Raw genomic sequence first — 12,436 nt, 5'->3', positions numbered from 1 at the left:
AGCTCCACGTCACTGGAATTTGAGGTCATGGGGAGGGTCCACTAGTCGGAGCAAACTTGATAAGTTTTCTTAATTACTTAAGGCCGAGATCGTGTTGGGCGCCGCAGTAGTACTGCTTACGCATAACGGAATATCTTGGAAAGTAAGAACTGTTTAGTTGGTTGTTGTTCAACGTCGCATTGGCAGTTACATGGATATGGCGGCGATCTGATAGTAATCGAGTCTGGACAAGATAATCCCATGATTGACACATCGATCTACGGAATCAAGTAAAAGTGGAAAAAAACACTAATACACTGCCAATGCCAATTGCAACTCTTTCGTTTAATTTAAGACAGTGATAGAAGTGTTGCGAGGTCATCCCTCATCAAGACCCGGAAAGAATTAATGTGTTTAAGCCGGAAACATTCAGTCAACACTGTGATCCAGGGCCGCATGTGCAACGTCGCCCGTGAGATGCCCAAACATACAAGCCAGTTGGACAGGGAGGCTATCTGACACGCCTGCCGCACCATGACCCACAGGTTCATCGGGGCGACTATCTGGTAACAGCATACTGAAATGACGGATGGATTGACTGGTGGATGGATGGGCTGATGGATGGATGGGGGGACGGACGGACGGATTACGTACATTTCTGGACGGGTGTACGGCTGGATCAATAGTATTACAATAGGCTTTCAATGTATTTGACTTAACCTGTGAAGTGTATTTGTGTGTGTTTATGAGCGTGCGTGCGTACGTGAGTGGTTTTCTACATGCCCCAAGTCTCTTTATCGTAGAACAGACGTGATGAATTAACTGAGACACGCATTGTCACGTGACTTCATGTTTTCTTTGCAGGCACGTCTACGTTGCAGGCACTCCGACGGAAGCCCCGAACTCCTCCACTACCCCGGGTAGGTAACCTTTCCTCCACTACCCCAGGTAGGTAACCTTTCCTCCACTACCCCAGGTAGGTAACCTTTCCTCCACTATCTCAGGTAGGTAACCTTTCCTCCACTATCTCAGGTAGGTAACCTTTCCTCCACTACCTCAGGTAGGTAACCTTTCCTCCACTACCCCAGGTAGGTAACCTTTCCTCCAATACCTCAGGTAGGTAACCTTTCTCCAATCCACTACCCTCCACTAGGTAGGTAACCTTTCCTCCACTATCTCAAATAGGTAACCTTTCCTCCAATACCTCAGGTAGGTAACCTTTCCTCCACTATCTCAGGTAGGTAACCTTTCCTCCAATACCTCAGGTAGGTAACCTTTCCTCCAATACCTCAGGTAGGTAACCTTTCCTCCAATACCTCAGGTAGGTAACCTTTCCTCCACTACCCCAGGTAGGTAACCTTTCCTCCACTACCCCAGGTAGGTAACCTTTCCTCCACTATCTCAAATAGGTAACCTTTCCTCCAATACCTCAGGTAGGTAACCTTTCCTCCACTATCTCAAATAGGTAACCTTTCCTCCAATACCTCAGGTAGGTAACCTTTCCTCCAATACCTCAGGTAGGTAACCTTTCCTCCAATACCTCAGGTAGGTAACCTTTCCTCCACTACCCCAGGTAGGTAACCTTTCCTCCACTACCCCAGGTAGGTAACCTTTCCTCCACTACCCCAGGTAGGTAACCTTTCCTCCAATACCCCAGGTAGGTAACCTTTCCTCCACTATCTCAGGTAGGTAACCTTTCCTCCACTACCCCAGGTAGGTAACCTTTCCTCCACTATCTCAGGTAGGTAACCTTTCCTCCACTACCCCAGGTAGGTAACCTTTCCTCCACTATCTCAGGTAGGTAACCTTTCCTCCACTATCTCAGGTAGGTAACCTTTCCTCCACTATCTCAGGTAGGTACTTTCCTCAGGTAGGTAACCTTTCCTCCACTATCTCAGGTAGGTAACCTTTCCTCCACTACCCTAGGTAGGTAACCTTTCCTCCACTATCTCAAATAGGTAACCTTTCCTCCAATACCTCAGGTAGGTAACCTTTCCTCCACTATCTCAAATAGGTAACCTTTCCTCCAATACCTCAGGGAGGTAACTTTCCCTCCAATACCTCAGGTAGGTAACCTTTCCTCCAATACCTCAGGTAGGTAACCTTTCCTCCAATACCTCAGGTAGGTAACATTTCCAGCCTTTCTGCAACACAACCTGTCATAGTTGGAAGCAACCCGTATAATATTTTGTTTTCATTCTCTCATATCCACATTGGGGATATGTTTCAAAATGTCTGAGGCATGCCCCTTTGCCTTCGTATAAATATGTATATGATTATCCATCTATATTTCAAACACCAGTGTTATTGAAGGACGCTTTATGTACATTTGTATTAATCCAGTAACCAACAGGGATTTGTTCATGTAGTATGCGACACAACAACCAGTATGCCATATTTCTGAAACGGGTGCCATCATCTACCTGTAGTATATATCTATTACAGGTGCCATCATCTACCTGTAGTGTATATCTATTACAGGTGACATCGTCTCCCTGTAGTATATATCTATTACAGGTTCCATCATCTCCCTGTAGTATATATCTATTACAGGTGCCATCATCTACCTGTAGTATAAAAAAAAGGTGCCATCATCTACCTGTAGTATATGTCTATTACAGGTGCCATCGTTTACCTGTAGTATATATCTATTACAGGTGCCATCATCTACCTGTAGTATAAAAAAAAGGTGCCATCATCTACCTGTAGTATATATCTATTACAGGTGCCATCGTCTACCTGTAGTATATATCTATTACAGGTGCCATCGTTTACCTGTAGTATATATCTATTACAGGTGCCATCATCTACCTGTAGTGTATATCTATTACAGGTGACATCGTCTCCCTGTAGTATATATCTATTACAGGTTCCATCATCTCCCTGTAGTATATATCTATTACAGGTGCCATCATCTACCTGTAGTATAAAAAAAAGGTGCCATCATCTACCTGTAGTATATGTCTATTACAGGTGCCATCATCTACCTGTAGTATATATCTATTACAGGTGCCATCGTTTACCTGTAGTATATATCTATTACAGGTGGCATCTACCTGTAGTATATATCTATTACAGGTGCCATCATCTACCTGTAGTATATATCTATTACAGGTGCCATCATCTACCTGTAGTATATATCTTTTACAGGTGTCATCATCTACCTGTAGTATACATCTATTACAGGTGCCATCATCTACCGGTAGTATATATCTATTACAGGCGCCATCATCTAGCTGTAGTATATAGCTATTACAGGTCCCATCATCTGCCTGTAGTATATATCTATAACAGGTGCCATCATCTACCTGTAGTGTATATCTATTACAAGTGCCATCATCTACATGTAGTATATATCTATTACAGGTGCCATCATCTACCTGTAGTATATATCTATTACAGGTGCCATCATCTACCTGTAGTATATATCTATTACAGGTGCCATCATCTACCTGTAGTATATATCTATAACAGGTGCCATCATCTGCCTGTAGTATATATCTATAACAGGTGCCATCATCTACCTGTAGTGTATATCTATTACAAGTGCCATCATCTACATGTAGTGTATATCTATTACAGGTGCCATCATCTACCTGTAGTATATATCTATTACAGGTGCCATCATCTACCTGTAGTATATATCTCTTACAGGTGCCATCATCTACCTGTAGCGTATATCTATTACAGGTGACATCGTCTACCTGTAGTGTATATCTATTACAGGTGCCATCATCTACCTGTAGTATAAATCTATTACAGGTGACATCGTCTCCCGGTAGTATATATCTATTACAGGTGCCATCATCTACCTGTAGTATAAAAAAGGTGCCATCATCTACCTGTAGTATATATCTATTACAGGTGCCATCATCTACCTGTAGTGTATATTTATTAAAGGCACCATCGTCTACCTGTAGTATATATCTATTACAGGTGCCATCGTTTACCTGTAGTATATATCTATTACAGGTGCCATCATCTACCTGTAGTATATATCTATTACAGGTGCCATCATCTACCTGTAGTATATATCTTTCAAAGGTGCCATCGGTTACCTGTAGTATATATCTATTACAGGTGCCATCATCTACCTGTAGTATATATCTATTACAGGTGCCATCGTCTACCTGCAGTATATGTCTATAACAGGTGCCATCATCTACCTGTAATGTATATCTATTACAGGTGACATCGTCTCCCTGTAGTATATATCTATGAGAGGTGCCATCACCTACCTGTAGTATATATCTATTACAGGTGCCATCACCTACCTGTAGTATATATCTATTACAGGTGCCATCATCTACCTGTAGTATATATCTATTACAGGTGCCATCATCTACCTGTAGTATATATTTATTACAGGTGCCATCATCTACCTGTAGTATATATCTATTACAGGTGCCATCATCTACCTGTAGTATATATCTATTACAGGTGCCATCATCTACCTGTAGTATATATCTTTCAAAGGTGCCATCGGTTACCTGTAGTATATATCTATTACAGGTGCCATCATCTACCTGTAGTATATATCTATTACAGGTGCCATCGTCTACCTGCAGTATATGTCTATTACAGGTGCCATCATCTACCTGTAGTGTATATCTATTACAGGTGCCATCATCTACCTGTAGTATAAATCTATTACAGGTGACATCGTCTCCCGGTAGTATATATCTGTTACAGGTGCCATCATCTACCTGTAGTATAAAAAAAGGTGCCATCATCTACCTGTAGTATATGTCTATTACAGGTGCCATCATCTACCTGTAGTGTATATTTATTAAAGGTGCCATCGTCTACCTGTAGTATATATCTATTACAGGTGCCATCGTTTACCTGTAGTATATATCTATTACAGGTGCCATCATCTACCTGTAGTATATATCTATTACAGGTGCCATCATCTACCTGTAGTATATATCTATTACAGGTGCCATCATCTACCTGTAGTATATATTTATTACAGGTGCCATCATCTACCTGTAGTATATATCTATTACAGGTGCCATCATCTACCTGTAGTATATGTCTTTCAAAGGTGCCATCGGTTACCTGTAGTATATATCTATTACAGGTGCCATCATCTACCTGTAGTATATATCTATTACAGGTGCCATCGTCTACCTGCAGTATATGTCTATTACAGGTGCCATCATCTACCTGTAATGTATATCTATTACAGGTGACATCGTCTCCCTGTAGTATATATCTATGAGAGGTGCCATCACCTACCTGTAGTATATATCTATTACAGGTGCCATCATCTACCTGTAGTATATATCTATTACAGGTGCCATCATCTACCTGTAGTATATATTTATTACAGGTGCCATCATCTACCTGTAGTATATATCTATTACAGGTGTCATCATTTACCTGTAGTATATATCTTTCAAAGGTGCCATCGGTTACCTGTAGTATATATCTATTACAGGTGCCATCATCTACCTGTAGTATATATCTTTTACAGGTGCCATCGTCTACCTGCAGTATATGTCTATTACAGGTGACATCATCTACCTGTAATGTATATCTATTACAGGTGACATCGTCTCCCTGTAGTATATATCTATGAGAGGTGCCATCACCTACCTGTAGTATATATCTATTACAGGTGCCATCATCTACCTGTAGTATATATCTATTACAGGTGACATCATCTACCTGTAGTATATATCTATTACAGGTTCCATCGTTTACCTGTAGCAAATATCTATTACAGGTGCCATCATCTACCTGTAGTCTATATCTATTACAGGTGCCATCATCTACCTGTAGTTTATATCTATTAAAGCTGCCATCATCTACCTGTAGTATATGTCTGTTACAGGTTCCATCATCTACCTGTAGTATATATCTGTTATAGGTGTCATCATCTACCTGTAGTATATATCTATTACAGGTGCCATCATCTACCTGTAGTATATATCTATTACAGGTGGCATCGTCTACCTGTAGTGTATATCTATTACAGGTGCCATCATCTACCTGTAGTATATATCTGTTACAGGTGTCATCATCTATCTGTAGTATATATCTATTACAGGTGCCATCATCTACCTGTAGTATATATCTATTACAGGTGCCATCATCTACCTGTAGTATATATCTATTACAGGTGCCATCATCTACCTGTAGTATATATCTAGTACATTTGCAATCATCTACCTGTAGTATATGTCTAGTACAGGTGTCATGATCTACCTGTAGTATACATCTATTTCAGGTGCCATCATTTACCTGTAGTATATATCTATAACACGTGCCATCATCTACCTGTAGTATATATCTATTACAGGTGTCATGATCTACCTGTAGTATATATCTATTACAGGTGCCATCATCTGCCTGCAGTGTATATCTATTACAGGTGTCATGATCTACCTGTAGTATATATCTGTTATAGGTGTCATCATATACCTGTAGTGTATATCTATTACAGGTGTCATGATCTACCTGTAGTATATCTGTTATAGGTCTCATCATATACCTGTAGTGTATATCTATTATGGGTGTCATGATCTACCTGTAGTATATATCTGTTATAGGTGTCATCATCTATCTGTAGTATATATCTATTACAGGTGCCATCATCTACCTGTAGTATATATCTATTACAGGTGCCATCATCTACCTGTAGTATATATCTAGTACATTTGCAATCATCTACCTGTAGTATATGTCTAGTACAGGTGTCATGATCTACCTGTAGTATATATCTATTTCAGGTGTCATGATCTACCTGTAGTATATATCTATAACACGTGCCATCATCTACCTGTAGTATATATCTATTACAGGTGTCATGATCTACCTGTAGTATATATCTATTACAGGTGCCATCATCTGCCTGCAGTGTATATCTATTACAGGTGTCATGATCTACCTGTAGTATATATCTGTTATAGGTGTCATCATATACCTGTAGTGTATATCTATTACAGGTGTCATGATCTACCTGTAGTATATCTGTTATAGGTCTCATCATATACCTGTAGTGTATATCTATTATAGGTGTCATGATCTACCTGTAGTATATATCTGTTATAGGTGTCATCATCTACCTGTAGTATATATCTATCAGTATGGTCATATCAGTACATATCACTGTGCGATCTCAACACACATAACACACCACATGTTTTTCGCCACAGGTCCTCAAAGCTGCGACTGCTCTGTATACAAAACTGTCGCTGTCACCCTTGTCATCGTCAACGCAATCGCCATTGTTACATTTCTCTGGAAGAGACGACAGGCATGTCAGAAGCTTCATTCGGAACGTTCTCCCGACGTTGTAGTGATGGCAGAAGGCAGTACGTCTGAGTATGCCACTGTGGCTGACGTTGTCGCTGCTGGAGAAGGGGAGCCTAACAAAGTTGTTGTTGGAGCGTCAGCTACTTCTGAAGTCATCGTAGTCAACTCAACCTATGTCTCGGCCGATAAAAAGTGCTTGAGGAGCGGAATGCCGTCAAATATATCAAAGAACAGATTAACACCGGCAGAAGACAGGATGCCAGAAAAAGACGAGCTTGATGAAGACACAAAAGAGCCAGAAACACCTGAACAAGACGCAATTGATGAAGTCATATTGGGACAAGAAACACTTTATCAAAACATACCGGTCCTCGACACAACTGTACAAGAAGCACGTGATGGAGATGCATTGGAACAAGAGACAGTTTACCATGAAATACCGGAGCCAGACAGAACTGAGCAAGATGTACTTGATGAAGACACATTGGAACAAGACACACCGGAGTCGGACGATCTTTATGAAGACATATCGGAGATAGACACAACTCCCCACAACACACTTTACAACATATCGTAACTAAAGAAGAAACTCTTTAACAGTACGTAATGATATTATTGATACATATCAAGTCACAGTTGATACAGATTCCGCTTAGTCGGACCCATCTGAACACTCCCCGGAGCTAAACTGTATCCATGGTGGGCTTGGTTGTTCAACTTGTTGAACCGGAAGCTGGCAAGGGTAATGGAGGCGAAGAACGATTTGATATGCCACGAGTGGCGCTTAAAATGTTGAATGAAATATATGTTACGTGAGTAATGTTTAAATATGAGGCTGGAAATCTGACAGCACAACCCTGTGAGGAAATGGGTGTCGACCTTTGAAGGCGGCGATATTTTATTTTGACATTAATAATATTTTTCGAACCGAAACGGAAGTACGTTGTCAAAATCTGCTCGGTTCGCTCGTATATAGGAAGACTGGTCATTTTCTCTCTGTTGCACAACTCTATTTGCGCTACAGTTTGCCTCTGGTAGATCAGACAATGTTCATGGAATGTTTTTATTCATAATTTCATGTTTTCCTGCTTTGCATCTGTACCCCATGATGCATGATTAATCATTAAAATGTTCAGAGTTCGTGTCCTCTGTTTATGTGGATGACATCTAAGCAACAGGAGACTTAGCGTTGTTGAACAGACATGAGCTTCGATCACTGAGGGCGTGTGATTGCAATAAATCAAATTCAATAAATTATTTGTTGCTAATAGTTTTCTTACTGGTCATAAAGGACGTCATGAGCACGTATCACCATGGTATCAACATACATCTGCCCAGTGGGGCAGTCGTCACGCTCAACAACGGGGTTTGATTCAATCCTCCACAACTGTGTGGCAGCGATTTCACCTGTCAGTTCACCTACATCCACAACGGTAAACTGTGGATAACAATTTTCCCCTGTCAATTCAGATACCATAAAGTTTTCAAACTTCGGGAAAAGGTAACAGAATAGTTGGTAGCTTTGTTTAATATGCTAGGTAAGGCGTTTGCTCATCACGTTGGTGTCTAGGATGTATTCCCCATATAATTACAATAGACGCAACTACAGGTACCCCCTGTCTTACAACCGTGTGTGGCACTCTTCATTCAGCCCGAACTGGTGTTTATCACACACGTGTTCTGAATATCTCTTATAATTTTGGTTATTTGAAACAGGTGTTATGTAACCAGTTGAAAGTTATCCAACTAGTGTTGTGTAACCAAACTAGGTTATTCAACGATAGTGACGTCACCATGTCGAACTTTCTGTTTCCACCTCGATATTTTAAATTAACATTTTAACTCTATTAAAGCAGGTTTTTACCAAAAATGTCAACCAAACAAAACATTAGGTTTGTGGATAATTAAACTTCAATTTTGGTGTCCTGGGGATTAGTAGTTTTTTTAATTGAATATTTTTTATTGTTTATTTTCATATATCAAGTAGTCGTGACAGAGTTATCTCCCTTTCGTTATTTACATCTACTTTTTGATTTGTCATCATGGATCACACTGTTTTCCCGTCCTGTGTAATAAATAAATCACAAAACGTGTGGGTGTTGAATATTCGCTCGTAAATAAATCCAAACGTTTAAAAATATCTCGTTGGAATATTTTCCAATCCCACACCCACTTTTCGTAATCTCTATTTGTTTATGTAGTGTAGTGGTCTGAAGAGCTGCAACCTTGTCAGGGGTCACTGACCATCCCCCATATCCCGCACGTATCATGGCCTCGTACCCATCGACATTCTCTGTAATAAACGCTTTAATTGAAACTTCAAATATCTGTCATGTGCGGACATAGAAAGCGGCGGTATTTACGTAAATGCTAATGCATGACCTTCCTTAGGTACCACCTTCCGGGTGTGCATATATGTACAACTTGTAAACTATACGACCCATCAAAAGTTTAGACTCACTTAAAGCACTCACTATATGTTATGTATATATATGGTTACATCGAAGATTGATTTCTCCACTAACTTAGGGGAACCAACTGCAAACCTTATTCAGATGAATTGAATGAGGATCATGCATCAAATTGCCGAAAAGCACGTGCAAATATCGTGCATATAAACAGCTGCGTTTTGGTGTAAAATTTTCTTAAGAATTCGCAAATTTTCACTGAGTTTCATCATTTATTGAACTCATGACAATAATCTTTTGAACGTTACGAATATGTTTTACAATACATCAGTTCATGTGTAAACAGTACATTTATACAGTATGGAATATTTTGCAAAATCTAGTTTAGAACAGTTGACTGAAGTAAGTGGCTACATTTACACTAGTGAGTCTACACTTTTGATGTGTAGTATAGGATGGGACAATGAATGTTGTATGTGTCATATCTCACAATCCTACAGAGATTAGTGAGCGAAAATGCTTAACGTCGTGCGGGGAATGTTTCAGGTTCACGCTGAACAGAATGTCCATACACTTTACAGGTGACGCAATCACTAAAATAACTTTTTTAACTATGTAATGTGAACAACGAATCGCGTGCTTTTGAATTAGACATTTTAAGTTTTTGAATAACAATGTAATGAATATATATGTTTTTAAAATAAAACTCATTTGGACTTTGTACTTAAAATGTGTATTATTTCAGACTTGATCTCGTCACTATATGGCTGGAAAAATGCCGATGTGACGAAAATACCAACTCAACTCAACTCAATCCCCATCACTAAAATAACAGTTTAAAATAGACTTAACCGTGACCAGTACTGACAAAACTAGACCTTAGCACCCATGTGAATGTGAAGTAACACCGTGTTTGCGAACATCGTTAAAAAGCAAGAACAAAGAATTGACGTTGAGTGTGCAGTGTCTTTACAATCAGACATAAGTGCTTCGTACTACACTGGAGCAGCTTCACAATTAAGAGAGACAAATAAGTTACACGTGCAGCCCTCTCTTCATATCTAAGACAAGAAAAGACTCGTTTACATCTCTTCCAAAGTACCTTGTTGAATGATATGGGGTTTATCTGCAGAATCCATCTTTGACATCCCTTCCAAAGTACCTTGTTGAATGATATGGGGTTTATCTGGAGAATCCATCTTTGACATCTCTTCCTAAGTACCTTGTTGAATGATATGGGGTTTATCTGCAGAATCCATCATTGACATCCCTTCCAAAGTACCTTGTTGAATGATATGGGGTTTATCTGCAGAATCCATCATTAGCATCTCTTCCTAAGTACCTTGTTGAGTGATATGGGGTTTATCTGCAGAATCCATCATTGACATCTCTTCCAAAGTACCTTGTTGAATGATATGGGGTTTATCTGCAGAATCCATCATTGACATCCCTTCCAAAGTACCTTGTTGAATGATATGGGGTTTATCTGCAGAATCCATCATTGACAGCCCTTCCAAAGTACCTTGTTGAATGATATGGGGTTTATCTGCAGAATCCATCTTTGACATCTCTTCCAAAGTACCTTGTTGAATTATATGGGGTTTATCTGTAGAATCCATCATTGACATCCCTTCCAAAGTACCTTGTTGGATGATATGGGGTTTATCTGCAGAATCCATCATTGACATACCTTCCAAAGTACCTTGTTGAATGATATGGGGTTTATCTGCAGAATCCATCATTGACATCCCTTCCAAAGTACCTTGTTGAATGATATGGGGTTTATCTGCAGAATCCATCATTTACATCTCTTCCAAAGTACCTTGTTGAAAGATATGGGGTTTATCTGCAGAATCCATCTTTGACAGCCCTTCCAAAGTACCTTGTTGAATGATATGGGGTTTATCTGCAAAATCCATCTTTGGCACCTCTTCCAAAGTACCTTGTTGAATGATATGGGGTTTATCTGCAGAAGCCATCATTGACATCCCTTCCAAAGTACCTTGTTGAATGATATGGGGTTTATCTGCAGAATCCATCATTGACATCCCTTCCAAAGTACCTTGTTGAATGATATGGGGTTTATCTGCAGAATCCATCATTGACATCCCTTCCAAAGTACCATGTTGAATGATATGGGGTTTATCTGTAGAATCCATCATTTACATCTCTTCCAAAGTACCTTGTTGAATGATATGGGGTTTATCTGCAGAATCCATCATTTACATCCCTTCCAAAGTACCTTGTTGAATGATATGAGTTTATCTGCAGAAGCCATCTTTGGCATGTCTTCCTAAATACCTTGTTGAATGATATGGGGTTTATCTGCAGAATCCATCATTTACATCCCTTCCAAAGTACCTTGTTGAATGATATGGGGTTTATCTGCAGAATCCATCATTGACATCCCTTCCAAAGTACCTTGTTGAATGATATGGGGTTTATCTGCAGGATCCATCTTTGACATCCCTTCCAAAGTACCTTGTTGAATGATATGGGGTTTATCTGCAGAATCCATCATTTACATCTCTTCCAAAGTACCTTGTTGAATGATATGGGGTTTATCTGCAGAATCCATCATTGGCATCTCTTCCTAAGTACCTTGTTGAATGATATGGGGTTTATCTGCAGAATCCATCTTTGGCATCTCTTCCTAAGTACCTTGTTGAATGATATGGGATTTATCTGCAGAATCCATAATTGACATTCCTTCCAAAGTACCTTGTTGAATGATATGGGGTTTATCTGCAGGATCCATCATTGACATCCCTTCCAAAGTACCTTGT

The 12,436-nt window shown here is 39.7% G+C and overlaps 1 protein-coding gene across 1 annotated transcript; it reads left to right on the top strand.

Moving 5' to 3' along the window:
* The first annotated feature begins 419 nt into the window (after positions 1–419).
* On the top strand, positions 420–8,493 carry LOC124255503. Its single transcript, XM_046689437.1, has 3 exons — positions 420–545; positions 844–899; positions 7,143–8,493. The coding sequence occupies exons 1-3, from the start codon at positions 514–516 to the stop codon at positions 7,817–7,819; spliced, it is 765 nt and encodes a 254-aa protein (XP_046545393.1). The 5' UTR covers positions 420–513; the 3' UTR covers positions 7,820–8,493.
* Positions 8,494–12,436: the final 3,943 nt, after the last annotated feature.

The sequence above is a fragment of the Haliotis rubra genome, unplaced genomic scaffold (genome assembly GCF_003918875.1).
Source record: "Haliotis rubra isolate DU_JTF1 unplaced genomic scaffold, ASM391887v1 Scf600, whole genome shotgun sequence".
Lineage (NCBI taxonomy): Eukaryota > Metazoa > Mollusca > Gastropoda > Lepetellida > Haliotidae > Haliotis > Haliotis rubra.
The sequence above is the reverse complement of the archived record's forward strand: the minus strand, read 5'-3'. Positions and strand labels throughout refer to the sequence as shown.